The sequence below is a fragment of the Vipera ursinii genome (assembly GCF_947247035.1).
Source record: "Vipera ursinii genome assembly, chromosome: 4".
Classification (NCBI taxonomy): Eukaryota; Metazoa; Chordata; class Lepidosauria; order Squamata; family Viperidae; genus Vipera; species Vipera ursinii.
The window spans coordinates 24329636-24353169 of NC_139514.1; the positions used below are offsets into that span (position 1 = coordinate 24329636).

The 23534-nt window shown below is 35.2% G+C and overlaps 1 protein-coding gene across 1 annotated transcript in view; it reads left to right on the forward strand.

The window, feature by feature from the left end:
- The window catches only part of PDS5B (PDS5 cohesin associated factor B), an 82421-nt gene that overhangs the window by 1724 nt on the left and 57163 nt on the right, over positions 1-23534 (forward strand). The window contains exons 2-7 of the mRNA XM_083362431.1: positions 14162-14284; positions 16848-17051; positions 20157-20243; positions 20441-20538; positions 21093-21219; positions 22444-22524. Of these exons, the coding sequence (XP_083218557.1) occupies positions 14177-14284; positions 16848-17051; positions 20157-20243; positions 20441-20538; positions 21093-21219; positions 22444-22524 (705 nt within the window). The 5' untranslated portion in view covers positions 14162-14176. The remainder of the gene's footprint in view (positions 1-14161; positions 14285-16847; positions 17052-20156; positions 20244-20440; positions 20539-21092; positions 21220-22443; positions 22525-23534) is intronic.

The following is a 23534-nucleotide window of genomic DNA, read 5'->3' on the forward strand; positions in this document are numbered from 1 at the left end:
GGAAGATTGTATATATATTTTTTTTAACCTGAGTCTTTCAGGATCTCTTTTCATTGTTTATGCAGAGAAGCAAATTGGTGGCTTTACTAAACTTCCAGTGTAAAATTAGCGATGCCGATGTAGGCTATGGATCTGCTGTTAAAACGAATGCAGTTCACAGTTTGAAGAATTTGGAGCTTGTGGGGAGGATCTAGAAGTATTCAGTGAGGTATAATATAAAGTTACAAGTTATTAACGCAAAGTTAGTGCATTTTACTATGTATTTTGCTGTTCTATTGTGCTTAGATAGTTCCCATAATGGTTGAAACCATATGTTCATTATATTTACAGTTTCATTAAGAACGCATGAGGCTAGTTACCTACATGATAAATTGAATGGAAGTTAAGATTGTGGTGTGGGTTTTCTCTCTGTCCATAGTATGTGTGTAACCTGTGTACATGTTATTGGACCTATACAGGGGGTGTCAACTTACCTCAGTTCATTTAGTGATTGTTCGAAATTACAATGGCACTTTAAAAAGTGACTTATGATAAAAAGTGACTTATGACTGTTTCGCACTTAAAGTGTTGCAGCATCCCTGTGGCCATGTGATCAGAATTCAGGCGCTTGGCAACTAACTTATATTTATGACAGCTGCAGTGTCCTGGAATCATGATCACCTTTTGTGATCTTCTGACAAGCAAAATCAGTGGCGAATCTAGGTTCACTTAACAGCTATGTTACTGACTTAACAACTGCAGTGATTCACTTAACAATTATGGCAAAAGGTTATAAAATGGGGCAAAACTCACTTAACAAATGTCTTGCTTAACAACAGAAATTTTGGGTTCAGTTGTAGTTGTAAGTCAAGGACTGCCTGCCTGTATGTTATGTATCTGCAGTCTTTGAAGAAGAAATGTGATCTTTGGGAGTTTAATCGCCCTGTATTCAGTATAGTCTTTTATGCTAATTACATAATAATAATTTATAGTGAAAACTATAAATTAATGCATGATTTCAAAACTCAGAAGTTAGGATAATTATTATTTTTTATTTGGAAAGTTTCCAAAATATTTTGTAATCTTTAAGTTGTATAGAAATCTTTACAGAATGGACTGTACATGCATTCATACTGCAGTTCCTTGAAGGGGAATATTGGTTCTTATGCTTTTCTTCCTTTCTATTGTTAGTTGATACATATGCGAGCAAATATGATTATAGTAAGGATTGTTGTATCTGCTTGGCAGAGAAAACATAAAAGAATTGAAACTGCAGTTATAGAGCTTGTGAATGCAGCTTTTCTCTCTCTTGCAACAAGAAAGAAGGCTTTTTGGTAGTGGTTGTATGGCATTTACTTTCCAAGACTTTCCAAGAAATTGTAATGTATTCTTAATTGCCTGTAGGATTAGATCTGACTTGTCCAGTCTACCTTTTGCTGTTAACCTGTATTTTATTGAAGTATTATTATGTACTGTATTTTATTTTGAAAAACAGAGGAAAACTTACAAAAAATGTTTTTGCTAAAGCCTTGAAGCTAGCAATATAATAGTTTCCTTTCTGAATGTAAAGGTATAGTCTGGTTGTTTTTTTATAATTATTTCTAACTCCATTCTTTAAGTGAAATGAACCTTTATTGTCAAAGTACAACTATGTGTACATTGAGATTAGCTGAGCCTCCCTTTGTGCTCCCAAATATAAATATAAATATTACATGTTTTTTTCTCATAAATTAATGTTACTTGCTTAAACTGCACTAAAGAAATCTAAGTTACCAAATTCAATTAAGTTTTTCTGGTTTCTTTTTCTGTTAGTATCTAATAAGAATTGAATAATTTGGCATTTTCATATTTTGGGTAAAAATATCAAGTGATATTGGTTGAAATGTTTACATGTGAAAACAAAATGTGACTGTATGCAAGTACTTAAATTTGTAAGTGTATAGCGTTGTAGAGAATTTACCCATAATGCATTTTATTATGATATTCTATTAAACAGATATTGTTATGCCATTCCTTCCTGCTTTTGCAAACATTCCAGGCAGCTAAAGTAATTTAAAGACATAATTAACACTAATTTTAAAAATAAACACTAATGTAATATTATAATTGAAAACCTAGTAAAAGAGATGCATATTTATATCTTCTAAATTCTGAAAGAACGAAGACCAAATCTGAGAGTAGGAGCAATGTATGGTATGTCAGAAAAACAGACACTTGGCAATGGAGATGTTACCAAAGGAACTCTCTTGGAGATCTTAATAGACAGATTTGTAAGAAAGGAAGTGTTCTGTTAAATAATCAATCTCTAAACAGTTTAGAGTGATAATGCTTAATTCCAGTAACTTAAATTGGGTCTAGTAAAGTGTTATCAGCCTGTCTATTCGATCAGTACATTATCAGTACATATTTATTTTTACTTAGTTTGTATAGCTGTCCATCTGAATGACTCTGGGCGGTGAACAATTGTATAAACAACAATTAAAACCATGCAAAAAAGAAATTGCATACAAGTAGCAGCCATGAGATATTATAATGTATTGGTGTCAACATAACCAGAAAACTATGTCCTTAGTATCATCACTAATTAGTGGACTAGCTGTCAGATTTTGTACTAACAGCAAGTTCCAAATTCTTTTCAAGGGTAGCTCCAAATGTAACAAGTTCAAGTAGTTGAGACAGATTGCAACTTAAACCTGGATAACTGTTGCCAAATCCAAGCAACTCGAAGAGATACAGCTAGTATAATCTATTTACAGGGAGTGCAGAATTATTAGGCAAGTTGTATTTTTGAGGATTAATTTTATTATTGAACAACAACCATGTTCTCAATGAACCCAAAAAACTCATTAATATCAAAGCTGAATATTTTTGGAAGTAGTTTTTAGTTTGTTTTTAGTTATAGCTATTTTAGGGGGATATCTGTGTGTGCAGGTGACTATTACTGTGCATAATTATTAGGCAACTTAACAAAAAACAAATATATACCCATTTCAATTATTTATTTTTACCAGTGAAACCAATATAACATCTCAACATTCACAAATATACATTTCTGACATTCAAAAACATAACAAAAACAAATCAGTGACCAATATAGCCACCTTTCTTTGCAAGGACACTCAAAAGCCTGCCATCCATGGATTCTGTCAGTGTTTTGATCTGTTCACCATCAACATTGCGTGCAGCAGCAACCACAGCCTCCCAGACACTGTTCAGAGAGGTGTACTGTTTTCCCTCCTTGTAAATCTCACACTTGATGATGGACCACAGGTTCTCAATGGGGTTCAGATCAGGTGAACAAGGAGGCCATGTCATTAGATTTCCTGCTTTTATACCCTTTCTTGCCAGCCACGCTGTGGAGTACTTGGACGCGTGTGATGGAGCATTGTCCTGCATGAAAATCATGTTTTTCTTGAAGGATGCAGACTTCTTCCTGTACCACTGCTTGAAGAAGGTGTCTTCCAGAAACTGGCAGTAGGACTGGGAGTTGAGCTTGACTCCATCCTCAACCCGAAAAGGCCCCACAAGCTCATCTTTGATGATACCAGCCCAAACCAGTACTCCACCTCCACCTTGCTGGCGTCTGAGTCGGACTGGAGCTCTCTGCCCTTTACCAATCCAGCCACGGGCCCATCCATCTGGCCCATCAAGACTCACTCTCATTTCATCAGTCCATAAAACCTTAGAAAAATCAGTCTTGAGATATTTCTTGGCCCAGTCTTGACGTTTCAGCTTGTGTGTCTTGTTCAGTGGTGGTCGTCTTTCAACCTTTCTTACCTTGGCCATGTCTCTGAGTATTGCACACCTTGTGCTTTTGGGCACTCCAGTGATGTTGCAGCTCTGAAATATGGCCAAACTGGTGGCAAGTGGCATCTTGGCAGCTGCACGCTTGACTTTTCTCAGTTCATGGGCAGTTATTTTGCGCCTTGGTTTCTCCACACGCTTCTTGCGACCCTGTTGACTATTTTGAATGAAACGCTTGATTGTTCGATGATCACGCTTCAGAAGCTTTGCAATTTTAAGAGTGCTGCATCCCTCTGCAAGATATCTCACTATTTTTGACTTTTCTGAGCCTGTCAAGTCCTTCTTTTGACCCATTTTGCCAAAGGAAAGGAAGTTGCCTAATAATTATGCACACCTGATACAGGGTGTTGATGTCATTAGACCACACCCCTTCTCATTACAGAGATGCACATCACCTAATATGCTTAATTGGTAGTAGGCTTTCGAGCCTATACAGCTTGGAGTAAGACAACATGCATAAAGAGGATGATGTGGTCAAAATACTCATTTGCCTAATAATTCTGCACTCCCTGTAATAGTGCAATATACTGTAGTCTTTGCAATAGAAGAATGGGATGACAGGGAATGAGGTGGCTGGATGGAGTCACTGAAGCAGTAGGCGTGAGCTTAAATGGACTCCAGAAGATGGTAGAGGACAGGAAGGCCTGGAAGAACATTGTCCATGGGGTTGCGATGGGTCGGACACAACTTCGCAACTAACAGCAACAACATCTTTGCCACAGCCAACATCCTGTATTGACTTTTATGGCAGTAACAGATACTGTAAAAGAACATTTCCAAATTTAAACATACTGCGAAGAGAATGCTTTTTTTAAAAAATCTATATTTGAAAACACTTTTTAGTATACAGTATCAAATTCTTGCTTTTCTCATGTTCATTGTACTTCCTCTATACAGGTAGTCCTCAACTCACAATTAGCCCAAAATTTCTGTTGCTAAACAAGACAGTTGTTAAGTGAGTTTTACCCCATATTACGACCTTTCTTGCCACCGTGATTGAATCACTGTAGTTATGAAGTTAGTAACAAAGTTAAGTGAATCTGGCTTCCCATTGACTTTGCTTGCCAGAAGGTCACAAAAGATGATCACATGACCCTGAGACTGCAATTGTCATACTCTTGAGTCAGTTGCTAAGCATCTGAATCTTAGTCATGTGACCATGGGGATGCTGCAATGGTCATAAGTGAAAAATGGTCATAAGTCACTTTTTAAAGTACCATTGTAACTTCAAAAGGTCATTGAATTGTAAGTCAAGGACCACCTGTATTGCTGTCAGCTTATGGATTTTTCTTTTGACAGCTGTTGCTGAAACTTAAAATTATACAGTATAGCCTTGTGCTTGTTTATTTTAAATTTAATTATAAAGACTAGAAAAAATATAACAAATGTTAGATTTGACTGTGACTATAATTTTTCTGATAATTAGTGAGCCCTTGTAATGACTGATAATGAGCCTCAAAGTGGAAGATCCATTTAATTATATTAAGATTAATTATAGATTGCATTAATTACAGACTTATCTATGAAGGTGTATAGCAGCATTATGAGATGTATATGCTACTAAATTTGGTTAAAGAAAGCCAATAGTTATGATTGGGAAATCTGTAGTTTTCTAGATGTTGCTGTTCCCCACTAACACTGGGACATGGGATTCAGGCTCATCTGAATTGTAGATTCCCCAGTCTTATTACAGTGGAATTGGTTTTTATGATGAAGTTTGGAAAGACATCATTACAGTATTAAAAAAAAGCCTGAAGGTAAGCATGCATGCATAGACACACAAATAATGTATTGGATCCATAATGATGCATTTGTTGGAAAGTGATAAGAGAGAGAGAAAATGGTATTGATTAAGAAATCAAAATGTTTTATAAAGTATCAACTATTATGGATTTTAATGATACCTTTGACTTGAAATAAAAAATTATAAAGCAACTTGTAACTTGACGGTGGAAATTATTAGAGTTGAAGAACACACAGGTTATATAGAAAGTAAACACGGTCAGTCATAAAGGACTCAAATGTCTATACACCAATGCACAGAGTATGAACAGTAAACAGGGTGAACTAGAAATTCAGGTAAATGAGGGCAGATATGATATTGTTGCCATTACGGAAACGTGGGATGAAACCCACAAATGGAACACACAGCTAGAGGGATTTAAATTATTTAAAAGAAACAGACCAAACAGTAGAGGAGGTGGAGTTGCTCTCTATATAAGAAATAACTATATCTCTACAGAAATAGAGTACAACAATGATGAAAACTGTCTTAAATGCATTTGGGTCAATATAAGATGGGGGGAAACATTGCCATAGGTGTATACTATAGGTCACCCAACCAAACAGAAGAAATAGATGAATTTTTTGCTAGTCAGCTAACTAAGGTATGTAGGAAGCACATCACAATAATGGGGATAATAAAAGCCCAGTCTAGCACAATACCAACAAAGAGGAAAAATAACAGCTCTCAAAAGAAACCAGCATGGCTGCATAAAGAACTCTGATAAATTGAAAGATAAAAAGGACAAGTATAAAAAGTGGAAAGAGGGGCACATAACTAGGGCAGAATATCAGCAAATAGCCTGAGCCTGCAAAGATGAAGTGAGGAAAGCTAAGGCTGACTTTGTAATAATGCCGCTTGGGGTGTGTGTGAAAAGCCCTAATAAGCAGGCATATACATAGAATGAAGGCTACTGCTAAGTTTGTAAGCCGCCCTGAGTCTTCGGAGAAGGGCGGGATATAAATGGAATTTAAAAAAATAATTTAAAAAAATGAACCAAGGCTTGCGATCAAAGTCAAAAATAACAAAAAAAGTTTCTTTCAACATGTAAAAAACAAGAAAAAAAGTGAAGGAAATGATTGGTCCATTAGTGGGGAAAGTGGCAAGAAGGTGACAAACAACAGGGATAAAGCAGAACTATTTAACTTGTTTTTTGCATCTGTCTTTACACAAAGGGAAAAAACAGTCCAACCTATCAAAAACAGTACCATAAAAAACAGATTAGAAAGACAAGATAGGCAAGAAAATGGTAAGTGAGCACCTGTCCAGGCTAGACGAGTTCAAATCACCAGGACCAGATGGATTACACCCCAAGGTTCTCAAGGAACTGGCAGATGTGATCTCAGAACCACTGAACAATATTTTTCAAAGATCCTGGAGCACTGGGGAACTACCAGAGGACTGGAAAAGAGCCGATGTAGTTCCCATCTTCAAAAAGGAAAAAAATAGATCCTAGAAACTACAGACGTATCAGCCTGACCTCAATACCTGGGAAGATAATCAAACAACGAATCAGTGAACACCTAGAGGCAAACAAAATCATTACCAAAAATCAACATCAGTTTGTCAAAAACAGATCATGTGGGACAAATCTTATTGCATTCTTTGACCAAGTGACAAAATTAGTGGACCAGAGGAATGCTGTAGATATAATTTACTTGGACTTCAGTAAGGCATTTGATAAAGTAGATCACAACCTACTACTTGATAAGATAGAAAAATATGGGTTAGGCAGCATCACCACCCGATGGATTCGTAGGTGGCTGACCGGCCGTACTCAGCGTGTGGTCCTAAATGGAACTGCATCTACATGGAGGGAAGTGTGTAGTGGGGTGCTCCAGGGCTCTGTTCTGGGCCCAGTGCTCTTCAACATCATCTTCAACGATTTGGATGAGGGGATAGAGGGGGAACTCATCAAATTTGCAGACGACACCAAGCTGGAAGGAATAGCCAACATTCCAGAAGATAGGCTTAAGATACAGGAGGATCTGGACAGACTTGAACAAAACAAAGTTTTTTAGAAGGTTGGTGAGAATCCATGCTGATTTTTTTTTGGGGGGGGGGGAGGCCTGTTCTGTGTACCTCATTTTTTCTTTGTTTAGCATTTCTGCTTAGAACAGATGTTAAGCTGACTAACCTATAATTTATTTATTTATTTATTCTTTATTTATTATTGGGACTTATATGCCCCCCTATCTCCCGAAGGACTCAGGGCGGCTAACAACAATAAAACACAATAATACAAATGTTATAAAAAGGTTAAACTAACAAGCCCCAGTGATAAAATATTAAAAACATTTTTTTAAGAAACCCCTATCATCAGTCCAGGTCAGCCTGATGGAAAAGAAATGTTTTGAGGTCGTGACGAAAGGACCGGAGATCCAGGGCCATTGGAGCTCAAGGGGAAGCTGATTCCACAGGGCAGGCACTCCCACAGAGAAGGCCCTCCCCCTGGGGGTCGTCAGCCGACATTGTCTAGCCGATGGCACCCTGAGAAGGCCCTCCCTGTGTGAGCGCACCGGGCGATGGGAAGTCGTTCCTGGCAGCAGATGGTCCTGGAAATATCCCGGGCCTAAGCCATGTAGGGCTTTATAGGTGAGAACCAGTGTACCTTATTAGGGGAAAAGGGAATGCCTGATAAAACATTTTAATGTATCTGTTAATCATCAACATTACTCTGAGCTACATTTTATATCAGTCTTTTACAGGTTTTTTTTCCCTTAAGGCAGCCACAACTTTTGCAGCCAGTGCAATTGCTAATGATAATACTTAACAATTTTACCTGTGACTGCCTGAAGGCAAGGGAGCATTAACCAATGAAATAAAAATAATTTCTTTAAAATTCGGAACATACACCCAGCACAAGTGTTTATCTTAGTTTTGATCTGTAAGCATAAAACTAACAGATTTTTGTAAAACAAATTTGGAATTTGATGTTAAGGTTCTAGATTGAGAAATTAATCGAATTGAATTGATTCTAAGGAATTGTTGGAAGAAAAGTCTTTATCATGGTTCCATCCAAGCTGGGAATAAACATGGCGACTGCTTTAGGAAGAAAGTTGTAGTTTATTGAAGAGGTGAGCCAGACAGGAAGATGGTCTGGCAAAAAAAAAAGGACTGAGCACATGTAGGAAGTGGGTTTTAATACCCTCTTGAGCCTTTTGTTTGGAGTGATTTCCTGTTCCTGTTTGAGGCTGTTTCCTGTGTCATGAACTTTTGACCTGAGTCTGAGGGTGACCTTCTGGTATTCTGATGGTGATGGGTTAATCCTATTATGTCCAAAGGTCATGTCCTGCTTCCCTGGGGATGGGCTGATGACTTTTTGGATGGGGTATGTAGATTTTAGGTCTTTGTCTTCTTAATCTCCTAGCTGCAACCTTCCTGGTGGTTTAAATCTGCATTTCTACAGAATTGGTTTCTGCTTGGGGGAGGGAGACCTGGGGCTATCAAGAAAAACTGGGCATGTTTTCCTGCCTCTTTAAGATCCTTTGAGGAAATATATTTTTCTGCCCTTCTCTGAGGAGCTGACTTCCCACAGAATTTAGAAATATTTGAAACATAAGATTAATTCTGGATTTTTTGAAATGTTTAGGTTGCAAAAGGTAAATCTACAGCAGGGGTGTCAAACTCAATTTCATTGAGGGCCACATCAGCATTGTGGTTGCCAATGGGGGGCCAGGTTGGTGTGGTGAGCATGGGTGTGGCTTACTAGTGGGGCGTGGCCAGCTTGACATCATGTTGGGGGCACCTGTGCGGGCCTGAACAGGACTGGGGCAGATCCGAGGGTCTCTGGTGGAAGGTGGGAGGGACCGGGGCGAGCACCGGGGCATGGTCCATTGGAGGAGCTCACTGAGCCTCAGGCTGTGCACAAACTGTACGGTGGCACAAACTGCCCGGAGCCCCGGGCAGTGAAGGTCAAGAGCCCAGCCCGACCCTTGAGCTCCCACGGCACCAGGACCCCACAGCCTTGCCTTGCCTAGCCGCACTTCCCCAAGGGGGCGCCCACCTGCGCTTATCTCCTCAAGGTTGCTGCTGCTGTTCTCCCTCTCCATGGCCAGGTTATTCATGGTGGGTACAGGAGGACAAAGTGCATGGGTCAAAGGGAGGTCCACTCCCTCTCCATGAGAGGAGACCTGGCTTTGTAACCAAAGCATCCTGAGAGAGAGAGAGAGAGAGAGAGAGAGAGAGAGAGAGAGAGAGAGAGAGAGAGAGAGAGAGAGAAAGAAGCTGCCTGGCAAAGGAGAGAGAGAGAGAGAGAGAGAGAGAGAGAGAGAGAGAGAGAGAGAGAGAGAGAGAGAGAGAGAGAGAAAGAAGCTGCCTGGCAAAGCAGAGTGACTGGAGGAGAAGCCAGGCAAAGTGGAGCGTGGCTGGGTGTGGCGAGCTGAGGCAAATGAGCTATAGCTGCTGCTGCACACCACCAGCCCCTAATCGCTCGCCATTTCTGTGTACATGTTTCAGGGCGCCCAGTTGGCTTGCGGTGGGCCAGGGCTGGGGCAGTGCGGGCCGGTTCCTTGCCATTTCTGGGACAGCCCCTGGGGGCCAAATCTGGACCCTCCTCGGGCCGGATCCAGCCCATGGGCCTTGTGTTTGACATGTTTGTTTAAAGTCAATCTGTCCATTTCCGCAAACTCTAAAATTTTCTTAATTAATATTTCTTCACTTGGTAAATTTTCATTTTTCCAATGTTGGGCAAATATAATTTTTGCTGCAGTTAGTATGTGTAAAATGAAATATATACAATCTTTCTCATAATTTGCTATTATTCGTAACAAAAATAATTCTGGTTTAAAGTCTATTTGTTTTTTAGTCATTTTCTCCAACCATAAATGTATTTTTACCCAAAATCTTTTTGCTTTTGGCCATGTCCACCAGATATGATAGTAAGTAACCTGGTCTTTGTTTGCGTTTCCAACATTTGTTTGAAGTATTTTTAAACATTTTTGCTAATCTCACCAGAGTCATATGCCATCTGTAAAACATTTTATATAAGTTTATATGTCACTGCTTTAGTTAATTTTACATTTCTTTCACATAACTTTTGCCAGTCTTCTAATTCTATATTATATCCAAAGTTCTTTGCCCATATTATCAACGTTTCTTTAACTTGTTCTTCCTTCACCTTTAAGTTTAACAGAAATTTATAGAGTTTCTTAATCAGTTTTTAATCTGTTTTTAACAATATCTGATCAAATTCTGTCTGTTCCTTATAGAATCCCATTGTTTTAGCATCTTTTTCACATCTCGTTTGAATTTGCAGATATGGCCACCATGGTAGATCAATACCTTCTTCTTGTAGGTCTTGTCTGTCTTCCAATTTTCCTTCATTGTCCAAAATATCTTTATAAGTCACAACTTTGTGACAATGTTTACTCAGCCTTCCATCCTTCCGAGGTAGGTAAAATGAGGACCCAGATTGTTGGGGGCAATAAGCTGACTTTGTAAAAATGCCGCTGCCCCCCCCGAAAGCCCTAATAAGCAGGCATATACATAGAATGAAGGCTATTGCTAAGCACATTGATTTGTGCTTCTTAGATTGTAAGCCACCCTGAGTCTTCAGAGAAGGGCGGGATATAAATGGGATAAAAAAAATTAATTAAATTTGGGTAAGCGAAAGTTTCCATTGTTGAAAGCCATCCAGGTATCTTAATATAAATTTTTGCTTTTATTTTTTTCCCATCCTAAAAGAAGTGCATTTCTTATAAAGTGATTTTGAAAGTATCTATGTGTTTTATTCTTCCCATACCACAGAAAGGCATGCCAACCAATTTGTAGGTCATGTCCCTCTAGGTATAATAGTCTAAGCCTTATCCATTCTTTAAGCCATGTTAAAATAGATGCTTGGTCGTATAACGTCCAGTCCAGCAGTCCAAATCCTCCACTTTCTATCGCTTCTTGTAGCATTTTCAGTCTAATTCTGGCTTTTTTTCCCTTGCCAGATAAATTTCAATATTGTTGTATTCAGTTCATCAAAAAAGGCTTTTCCGAGCCTTACAAGAATTGTTTGAAATGAAAAGAGTATTTTTGGTAAGATATTCATTTTCACTGTTGCTATTCTCCCCAGCATTGAAAGTTGTAGGTTTTTCCACTTTTCCAGATACAATTTTATTTGTTTTAGCATTCTTACATAGTTATATTCTTTTATTGTTACACATCTTGCTGTTAGATAAATTCCCAAATATTTTAACTTTTTTAACTATTTGAAGATTTGGGTTTTTTTGTTAGATGATTTTTTTTGTTTTTCTGTTAGATTCTTGGTTAGCACTTTAGTTTTTTCTCTGTTTATTTTCAACCCTGCCACTTCCCCAAATTTTTATATTTTCTCCATAAGTTTAGTGCTTGTTTCCAATGGATCTTCCAATATAAAAACCAAGTCATCTGCAAATGCTTGTAGTTTATATTTTTCATTTTTTTATCTCCAGTCCTTTAATTTCTATATCTTGTCTGATGTTTCTATTCAATACTTCCAGTGTTAGTATAAATATCAATGGAGATAGTGGGCATCCCTGTCTTGTGCCTTTTTTAATGTTAATGTTTTCTCTGAAATCTCCATTTACAATTATTTTGACTGTTTATGATAAACTGTTTTAATTACATTTATAAAGTTTTCTCCAAAGTCCATTTCTGCAAGTTGCTGAAACATGAATTGCCAGTTTACATTGTCTAACGCTTTCTGTGCATCAAAGAATATTAAAGCCATCTGTTTCTCTGGATGAATTTCATAGTACTCTTAACACATCAAGAATCATTCTTAAGTTATTTTTTATCTGTCTTTTAGATAGAAAACCATTTTGATCTAGATGTATAAATTCGATCAAATAGTCTAAATTTAATAGTAATATTGGTCTATAGTTTTTTATTTGCGTTAGATCAGAGTCTTCTTTGGGTATTAAAGTAATGTTGGCTTCAGTACATGTATTTGGTATTTTAGCCTCCAGGAGTATTTTATTACACAGTTCTTTCAAAGTAGGACTTAATACATCTTGTAATGATTTATAAAGCTCTTCAGGTAATCCATCTGGACTTGGAGTTTTATCATTTTTTGCTTTTTTATGGCCTCTATAATCTCCATAATTGATATTTTTTCATTTAGTATATTTTGAATATTCTCTGAGATTTTTGGTAAATCTGCTTTTTTAAAATACTGCTGTATTTTTTCTTTTGGAATTTCCTCTGTTTTGTAAAGTATCTCATAATAATCTTTGATAATTTTTTAATTGTATCATTTTGAAACTAATTCACTTCTTGTATCTTGTATTGTTTATCAGTTTTTTTTCTCTTTTTCTTTTTTCAATCTATATGCTAACCATCTCCCTTTGTTGGCCTTTTCAAAGAAGTTCTGTTTAGCCCTTTTAATCTGTTGAGCCATCATTTCCATCTTGGCAAAATTTAATTTATGTTTTATTATCCCCATTTGTTTCTTAAGTATTTTCTTTTTAGGTCTGTTTGTAATTCTGATTCTAACTTTCTGAATTCTTCCTTCAATTTTAACTATTGTTGTTTCTTTTCTTTATTGTTTTTAGCGGTTATAGCCAACCCTCTGAAATATGCTTTAGCCGTATCCCACACATTTTGAAGCGATGTTTCTTCTTTCTTGTTTATTTGGAAGAAAAAAATCCATTTCCTTTGTCTCTAGTTGTATAAATTCTTTTTCTTTCAGTATAGTATTCAAGGACCATCTTAATTTTTTGTTAGTTCCTCTCCAAGTCATCTTTATTTGGTTATGATCTGCTCAAACATTAGTTTCTATCTCAATTTCTGTATCATTGTGTTAAGTTCCAAAGATGTCCATATCATATCAATTCTAGACCATGATCTATGTCTATTTGAGTAAAATGTATATTGTATTTTTTGGGATTTTTTTCTCTCCATATATCTTGGATACAAAGTTTGCCATTTTAAAAAATGCTTTAGGTAATGTATTTCCTCCTTTCCTCCCTTGTTTGGGAGGAAAGTTCCATCTGTTACTGCATTAAAGTCTCCCATTATACAAAGATTTTGATAGTTTAAATCTAATATTTTTGGATATGTTATAATTGTATTTCAGCAAAGCAGTTGATTACAAAATTCCTGTACAATAATTTGCAAATAATTATTGGATTTATTTATATAAGGTATTTCTATATACCCAGGTGAAACTGAGACCTGGTGGATTATGTAAAATGCAAAGTCAACATAAAATCAACATAATATATTTCCAGCTATAGGAAGAGATAGATGCCCGCATAATCAGCTGTCAGTATTTAATCCTAGAATACTTGCATAAATAAATAGTCTTGAACATCTTGCCAAAAACTAATAAGGAAGGAGCCAGATTATTCTCTTGCTCAAAGTGTTTCATAATATGGAGGCAATAACGGAAAAAGACTGTTTAAGGAATGGGGTCTCCTTGCATTCATGTAGATGTGGGATGCTGAAATTGCCTGCCTGCAAACTTATTAGATTAGGTGGATTCTACCTGGACAAGGTATCTTAAAGCCAAACTATGAATCTATGCTACACACATCCAACTACTTATACAGCTTATTGGCTGTTTGATTTGTATTTTTATTTTAAAATGATATTTTTGTGATCAATATTTAATTTTTCCTTTACTAGGTTTAAAATAGCACTATGGCTCATTCAAAGACAAGAGCCAATGATGGAAAAATTACATATCCTCCAGGAGTTAAAGAAATATCTGACAAAATTTCAAAAGAAGAGATGGTACGAAGATTAAAAGTGAGTGGGTAATGTATTATATATTGTGAAGTTTATTTGGATAGCTCAAAATTGGATGTGTGTGAAATTGTTTATCTTCAAACAAAAAGGTTAATGATGTAAATAACAGCAAGTTGTTGAAGTTTTTCTGATGAGCAGAAGTAATTCAATGAAACAAAATTCCTTATAAGAATCTCTTTTTAGTTGCTTGTTAAATTGAATTGTGATGATCATTTCCTGCCTAAAATAAACAGAGCATGTCTTTTGTTTCCAACAACTTTTAAACTGCCTCATGCTCTTTATGTTAATGTTTGTTTTGTTCAATATTTCTAAGTAAATATGTTTGATTCCTTGAGCTTTTTTAATTAGATAAGAGAGGAAAAATTGATTATATTATATAGATCCTAAAAGTAGGGTTACTTAAATAAACACAAAATATCATAGCTACAGTGGTTCTTGTGAACAAGAACTTTTCTGTTGGAGAAGGAAGGAATAGTATACTTCCCATCTCTCTGCTTTTTTGGGGGGGGAGGGTGGCGGTTATTCAATTTTGACAATTATAAAATATAATTCTAGGTAAGGAACCCGGAAAACAATAGAACAATAATTGCAGATACTAGGAAAGTTATGATTTAAAGACATGATTTTATTTCCTTCTCAACTGATAATAAAATATGGTTTGACATCAGGAAAAAAACCATCTTCAAATAGAGCTGTTTAGCAGTGAAACACTGTTTTAGGAAGTATTTAAACAGAAGCTGAAGGGGCCATCTATCAGGGATTTGTACTAGTGGATTTCTATATGGGGCAGTATGTGTGTGGCTGTGATTTTTGTTCTGTTGTGGAGTTGTTTGATATAATAAATTGGGTTTTTTAAATAAAGTGTGAATATTTGCATAAATGTTAAGAGATGCTCAGTAATTATATTTTTAAATACATAATAACCATAATATTCTAAAGAAATTGATTTGTCAGTGACATTGTGAAATCAGGACAATATTGGATATGTTGACTATGGACAGCATTCGATTTCAATGTAGTAAATATCTTTAGTACTATAGTTATTAGCTTAAGACTGGAAGGACACTTCTAGCCTCAGCCATTCAGAGGTATTGGTTATTATTTTGGGAGGAGGGGGCTAGTCCAGTGGTGGAATTCAAATATGTGAACGACCGGTTGTCTTGTATGGATGCCGCTTCCAGAAGTCCATTCTGGGCCTGGGAAGCAAAAAATTAGCTACCAAAGTGGTGCAAACCAGCTGAATCCCACCACTGAGTTAGTCACTATTTTCAGTCCAACACCTATTATAGAGCTTATTATGGGGAAAAACTGAAGTGAGAGTACTGTTTCTGCAATGCTGAGAGTGCTGTTTATGCCATGCTAAGTTTCTGGAGGAATATAAATCTTAAATAAAAATATCACTTTTCCAAAATTCAATGTGACAGTATTTTGGATTCTTCCTCTACCCCGTTGATTAAAAGAATCTCCAAATTTGACAAAGAAGCAAACCAAAATGTTAAAACCCTTTATTGAGTTTGTTTGAGAGACATAAAAGTTTAGATTCCATCAATTTGGGCTGCTTTTTAAAATTTGGATTGAAACTGAATCTCACTGCTGTCTTTCAGGGTTGTAGCAAGATGACCAACCTAGAGTTTTTTAAGATGATGGTTGCTATTAGACTAAAGTGGAATACATTAATATATTTCAAACTATGCTCAGAAGAAATATAATAAATATGGGTATTAAAAAGCAAATTCTCTTCTGAAAACAAATCCTTAATACTTTCTGATGCATTTTTAGTTTTCTTTGTTAAAAACAATGATTTCAGTCTTTCAGCATTGTTTGCTGTTTCTTTGGATACCGCATGCCAGCGCGTTCTTGAATAAACCAACCACCTGTGAACTCGGCTTGTTTTTTGTTGGAGCCAGGAGTGTGGCAGGGACTTCTGACACTTATAGTATCATAAAAAATAACAAACATGATTTTTATAGCACCAATGCACTTCACTATTCACATAAACTATATTTTTATTGCAGACGCGTATATCAGTTACCTCTCAAAAATACTTATGCATCAATCCCTTCAATACTTTTTAGTTATATATCGTTTTATAGTTTCTTATTGAGAGTTACATATTCTGACTGAAGAATTGATGTCTTTGAACTGTGATGCTGGTATAAATTATTGCGTATACCATGAACAGAGTAACTAACAGAAGTGTTAAAACATATAAAACGAGAAACGTCACTAGAAGCCAAAATCATAAGATTATGTCTGATTTACTTTGGGCATGTCATGCATGCAAATTTATTGGAGAAGTCAGTGATGCTAGAAATGGTTAGTGGATCAAGAAGGGGCAAGCAAAGAACTTGCTGGCTTGATAATATCAAATCTGATACAAGATAAACACCCAACAATTGAAAGAAGCTGTGTTTGAGAGGGTAGCATGGAGTATACTTGCCTATAAAGTCGCCAAGAATTGGACATGACTAAATGGTTAAAACAACAACGGGTATGTATGTATGCATGTATACGAAATGTCTTATTTATAATTATTGCTAACTTTTGAACATTATTTTGGCAGATGGTTGTAAAAACCTTTATGGATATGGACCAAGACTCTGAAGAGGAAAAAGAGTTGTATCTCAATCTTGCTTTACATCTTGCTTCTGATTTTTTTCTTAAGCATCCTGACAAAGATGTACGCTTGCTTGTTGCATGTTGTCTTGCAGATATTTTTAGAATATATGCTCCTGAAGCACCATATACTTCACCTGATAAACTTAAGGTAAAGCTGTGTGATTTCCTTAATTTCTTGGAATCTGGGTGTGTAACAATGCTATTTTATATTTATTTCTAAACAACTAAAAGCCAATTGCCTAGTAGATCATAGTTTTTGATTGCATATGAAACTCTGTATTGTATGTTTTATGATGTGCATTGCAACTAATGTGAATTAAATAATAAACTGTCTTTCCTTTTCAGTTTGGTAGATTTTTGCATAGTATTTAGCATATCTGATATTATAAGGAGTGTAACATAGTCCTGTACATATTGCTTTCTTTGTTATCTGATTTTATTTATATGCTACTTACAGCAAAATAGAGTGCCAAATTCCTAATATTAATTTTAAATAATGGGTGTTCAAATCCTCCCTCAGCAGGGGAACTATAAAATTAAAAATGAAAATCAGAGTTCTGCCTTTAAATTAAGCTTTAAATTAAGCTCTTATTTTTCTGGTGTTTCTGGTTGTGTGCATGTGTGTGTGTGTGAGAGAGAGAGAGACACACACACAGAAAGAAACATTTGATTTTTCAAAAAAGGAGAAAGCAGCCAATGAAAGCTTTAGTTCTGATTGATAATACTGCCTATTTTAAATTGATTTCCCTTCCGTTTCACTAAAGTAGTAGGAAACAGAACTGGAGAGGGAACATTTATTAATAGGGAGGTAGACTGAAAAAGAAGGGAGAAGGAAGTATAGTAGTAAGAATTGTTTAGCTGCAAATTAGTTTCATTTTTAAGCCATTGTTTCTTTTTGCCTCTTAACCAGGTGGGCAAGAAGAATGGATTGGTGAAAGAAGCTGTAAAAAACACAAATGAGACTAAGTGCAGATAGCACTAATTTAAATTTGCATTTTTTAATCCTGTTTAAAATTTTTGTGGTTGATCAATATGAGTAAGTTCAGAGATTCAAATAAATTGTAATTTAATAAACGAAACAGTGATTTGCCATTACATTAAGACAATGTGGTTACTTTCAGGCAATTATTGTTTTCCACCACAGTTAGGGTATTTACCAAGAGTCTAAAGAAAATGTGCTTGATTGAAACACTTTGTTTCATCCTCCAGCCTTGATTCTCATTAGAAAAGGATTTCTGCACATTCATGCACATTTATAGAATTGTAAGTATGGTTATTGGAATTGCTAGAGACCTCAGAAGCTTTTTTTTAGAAAAAGAGGAACAGAGAATTGATGTACAAAGGAGTTTCAAAAGAATGCTTCATATAATGTTCATCAAGATAGTGTACAATTTGTAGAAAGATACCGTGTGTATAGTATGAAGAGTCTTTCATTTCTTATCCATTTCCTTCTTAGTTCTTTCTTGTTTCTTATTCCCTTAATTCTTGCTTTCTTCTCTTGATTTATAATACTGACTTGTATGGTATGCTTGGATGAACAAGGGTTTTGAAATAAAGCCGCCTAGTGGTGGTGTTTGGATAATGTTGATTTAAGAAATCTTCCTTGTGAATTTTAAAGAAATGTGATAATGGGAAATTTTATTATTTTGTTTTCTATAGATTCATAAATACAGTGGACTTTATGCATTTTTTCATAAACTATTCCAATTATTCTTTGGTATATGATACAATGTCTAATTTGTCTAACAGGTTAACAGATCAGTGACTTTGATCTTTTTAGCTCTTTTTTGTTGACACTGTAAATTAGTATTTATATATAGGAATTGTAGGAATAAAATTAGTATTTATATTAGTAATAACGTTAGAATTTATATATTTTATTTTCCACAAAAGAAAAACAATGAATTTATTCTTTGGTTACCTTTTTATTTGTTAGTACCATCAAGTAAACACCTGATCATTGCTGCTTTTTCTGATTAATATTTTCATTTTACAAGTATATTATCGTATGTCTACATATGCTTTTTCAGTTATATATATTTATTATATATTATTATACATTATTATAGAACTATTTTTGTCTGTTCATAATGCAATATTTGATGAAGTTGGGGTAGAAGTCACACACCTGTGTATTCTAAAAATGGTTAATGAGCATAGTATATGCCAGAGGACTGGTTATATGGTAACCAGTATACCATAGTAATGCTACTTTAGTAGCAATAATAATAGCTTCTGATTTTCTGAGAAATATGAATAACAAAATTAAAATATGAAATGAAAGAAATGTAACAAAAATTATATACTTGTAAATTAACTGATATGCATTCAAATATTTATTAAGAATATAATATAGATAAATAAAGCTGAATATAGCTGTTGGTAACAAATTAATTGAAATTTTCAAAATTAAACCAAACATATTAATGGATGAATCTTAAGGATAGTTGGCTATGAATTTTCTTGGCTACTGATTGCTTTATTAGCTCAAGATATGTTGAAACAAATACAAATGTCTTTCATTGAATGTAATTTGGATATTTTTGGGAATTATTTGAAGAATTCCAGTTACCTTAAACATGAACTAATTTAAGTGACCTGAGACTGATTCATTTGGTTTTAATCATATATTCCCTCCCCTCCCCCCATAGTTGAGGGAAGAAATAAAAGCTATGGGACTCAGAAGAGCTGCTTGCTCCCAGAGTCCCTCTTAATGAGTTCAAGAAACCTTTCCAAAGTAACCATTGAATCATTTTCAAAGCTAGTTTTTTGGTTGAATTGCAGTTTCTACTCTTTCAAACAGTGCTTTTTGTTGTAGTATTGAAACATATTGCATACAGTGCTTATAGGTCCACCGTGGTTATTTATAAAATCCATGAACAATGTTATATGTTTAATACATCCAACATAAGATCATAGTAAATGCCTTATGTTTATATGGTTGTTATTTGGAATACATTAATATGTTTGTGTGTGGGGGAGGAATGGCCAGGAGCTACTTTTATCAATATCTTCTGTAACAGATTTGGGAAACTCAAAAGATAATATTCTGCTAAAATAAAATCAACAAATGAGGATGGAAATTGATGCTTCAATATCTTGAATGATGTTCCCACCATTGGATTGTAAAAGGAAAAGGTTAATTTCAAATATAGTATAGTGACAATTTTTTCCAGTTCAGCTAAATGAACTAAATGATTATACAGGAAGTATTTACTTTAGATGACAAACATATACTATATTTTCTCCCCAGGATATATTTATGTTCATCACAAGACAACTGAAAGGATTAGAAGATACAAAAAGCCCACAATTCAACAGATATTTTTATTTATTAGAGGTAAATATAAATAATTTTCATTCATGTTCATCTTAGTTTGATCAAAATTTTAGTCAGTCAAATATCTGTTCTGCGTAAAATACAATAGCATTTTAAGTATATCTGAAACATCTGTATTTAAGGTGCAAAGTTATTCAGTACTGACTTTACCAATTCTTTATTAAATTATAGTTACTGTATCTTTTTCTCCTAAATAGAATATTGCATGGGTTAAATCTTACAACATATGCTTTGAACTAGAAGATAGCAATGAAATTTTTACACAACTGTACAGAACATTATTTTCTGTGATCAAGTGAGTATATATTTAACAGCAATTTTGCTATGTTGTGGGACTGAAAGAATGTTTCAATTGTTAGGAGTAGGCTTAAAGTGGAGGTGAAAATAGTTGCATGGATGAGTAACATTTTTAACCCCACAAAATATTTTCCTTGCAATCTTGACTAAGTGGGGTTTTCTAGGATATAAGTTAAGACCTCTTCTGGCCAGCAACTTAAATACATTTGAAATGACTATTACTAGCAGCAAGGTAGAAATAATCTTGTTAGGATTACTGATGGACTTGGAGGAGGTTATGTTATGTTGTGTTCTCAGTGAACTTGATGTTTATTTTGCTTGGGACAGATTATTGAAGGTTTGGTCAGAATGGAAAAGATGGCACATGCACCTATTTCACCATGGCAGATGGGGGGGGGGGGAAGCAATGAAAAGAGGAGAATGACAAGTAGGAAACTTCTTGAGGGCCAGATAAGAATTATGGTTTTGCACTGTCAATTATCCAAATTCTAATTTAAGATGGGCCATTATAACTTACACTATGTTGCTGAGCTGACACTGTTCTCATTTTAGCAATGGTCATAACCAGAAGGTTCATATGCATATGGTAGATTTGATGAGTTCTATCATTTGTGAAGGTGATACAGTATCTCAAGAACTTTTGGATACCGTTTTAGTTAATCTAGTCCCTGCACATAAGGTAAGAATTAACATTTTAACACAAAAATATTGCAAATTGATACATAGTATATTTGACAAAATATACTTTTTATTCATGAGTTTATAACATAAAGAGTAGATTGATTATTTGAAATTGTGAAATTAGCCAATATTTTATCCTATTGCTTAGAGAATCTCTAAAGTGTCGCGATGTGACTTTTTTGCCATTGCAGGCAATAGGGTGGGCACAGTTTCGCTATGATGCATCCAGCCTGCAGGCCGGCAGTTTGACACCCCTGCTCTAAAGCAAGGGTGTCAAACTTGCTGCATCAGATGACATGTTGCAACGTATCGCAACTTCTTTTGCATTGTCGGAGCTGGGGTGGGTGTGGGCTCCGCATGATGCAACCGGCCTGCGGGCCAGCAGTTTGATACCTCTGCTCTAAAGCATGAAATAAAAGAATGTTATATTGGTCTAAGTTTAATGAAGAGGATCATTATGTAAATTATATTCATACTTGCAGTCTTTTTCTTTCGCTATCAAATAGTTATTATTTTTTATTATTAAATTTTGCCTTACTAAAATCTGAAATATATTGTCATTGCCATAGCAGTAAGTGGGAGAAGAGGCATGACAACAGTGAATCTGGAAACATTTTAATTAATTTGCATTGTAGGTTTTATTTTAAGCCAATTTAATTTAGAGGTGTTTACTATAATTAAAATAAGAAAAAATGCCAGTCTGAATTTTGAATATACCATATGTATTATGTGTGTATGAAAATAACTTTGTAGAATATTGACATTAGATATAATGAATTCTAAAATGAATGAATTCAAATGATTAGATTGTGAGATGGAAGATAAAAATTTGGCCCTAGAGTAGACTATAGTAGAGGAGGAAGAGGAGGTGGGATAAAAATTAAACTATATGATTGATAGCGGAATCCTGTACATCTTAATCTGATGTACGTTCTGCTATCTTCTGGGGTGTCCTGAAGTAGTAGATGACGTGTGAGATATGGAGCTTGAGTGTTGCTGTCTTTTAAAGTTGTACACAATATTAACTTTAATGTACATGTTTATTTTTATGTACTCAAACTATAGTGATTGGAATGCTTGTAGTTGTAATATATTTAAACAATGTTTCTCATCCTGTTCTTTAAAATTTTGAAAAAAAGCCAATTATGTTGATTGATTTATTTGTATCAAGTATAACATTTTTAGAATAAACCTATAATTTTGTGTCAAATATACTTTTCAGAATTTAAACAAACAAGCATATGACTTGGCAAAGGCTTTACTGAAGAGAACAGCCCAGGCTATTGAACCATACATTACTAATGTAAGTGATAATTTAAAATGACCATGCAGACAAAAATGAATATCATTAGTGTTAATATACTTTTATATTGCACATTGAATAGTTTAGGACTTTCCTACAATCAAATCATAGTTGAACTGGCAACATTCATAAATCAAGTTAACAGCAATTGATTATTGAGTATTGAGTATCTTATGCTATGTTTCTATTGACTGTCCTTCTGTAACTGATAGCTTTAAAGCATGAAATTAGATGTTCAGTTCTTGATAATATTCAATTAGTATTGAGAGCCATTTTGCTATAGTGGTTAAGGTGCTGGCCTGCAAACCAGGAGACTGAGTTCTAGGCCACCCTTTGGAGTAAAAGCCAGCTGTGTGACACATGATAAAATGTAAAATAATAGCAATAATTAAGAAGTTAATAATAGAATACCACTGAGTTGATTGTCATCTGTTTGAATCTGCAACCAGTGCATGATTATTTGAGAATAAACTTCACTGAACGTTTTAAATTATATATGAAAAATATTCAGTATATTTTTTCCACAAATTCCTCCCCCCCCCAAAGCAAGTTATTTTCCAGCATCTGCTGGAAGATATGATCTTACAAACTGGATGATAAAAGATTATCTTCTAGCAGTCATCTCTATAGTTGCAGCTGAGCTTTTCCAAGTAATTCCAGTCACAAAAAGTACCAATTACTTTTCATATTTTATTCTGATCATGTGAAATGTATATATGGAGATGATCTTTTGAAAGAGTTAGGCATTTTGGGAGATAGAATTTTCTCCTACTATTTCTTCATGCAGTTTGTTTTAGAATTGGTCTAGGAAAACTAAAGTATTTCAAAATAGTAATAGAATAAATCTGTGTTATGCTAAGTGAAGTACTGTCTAGTTAGTACATGGGTGTCAAACTCGCCACGTCACGAGATGTATCGCGACTCTGCGTTGCCGGCAATGGGATGGGTGTGACTTTGGTATGATGAAACTGGCCTGCGGGCCGGCAGTTTGACACCCCTGGTCTAGTACC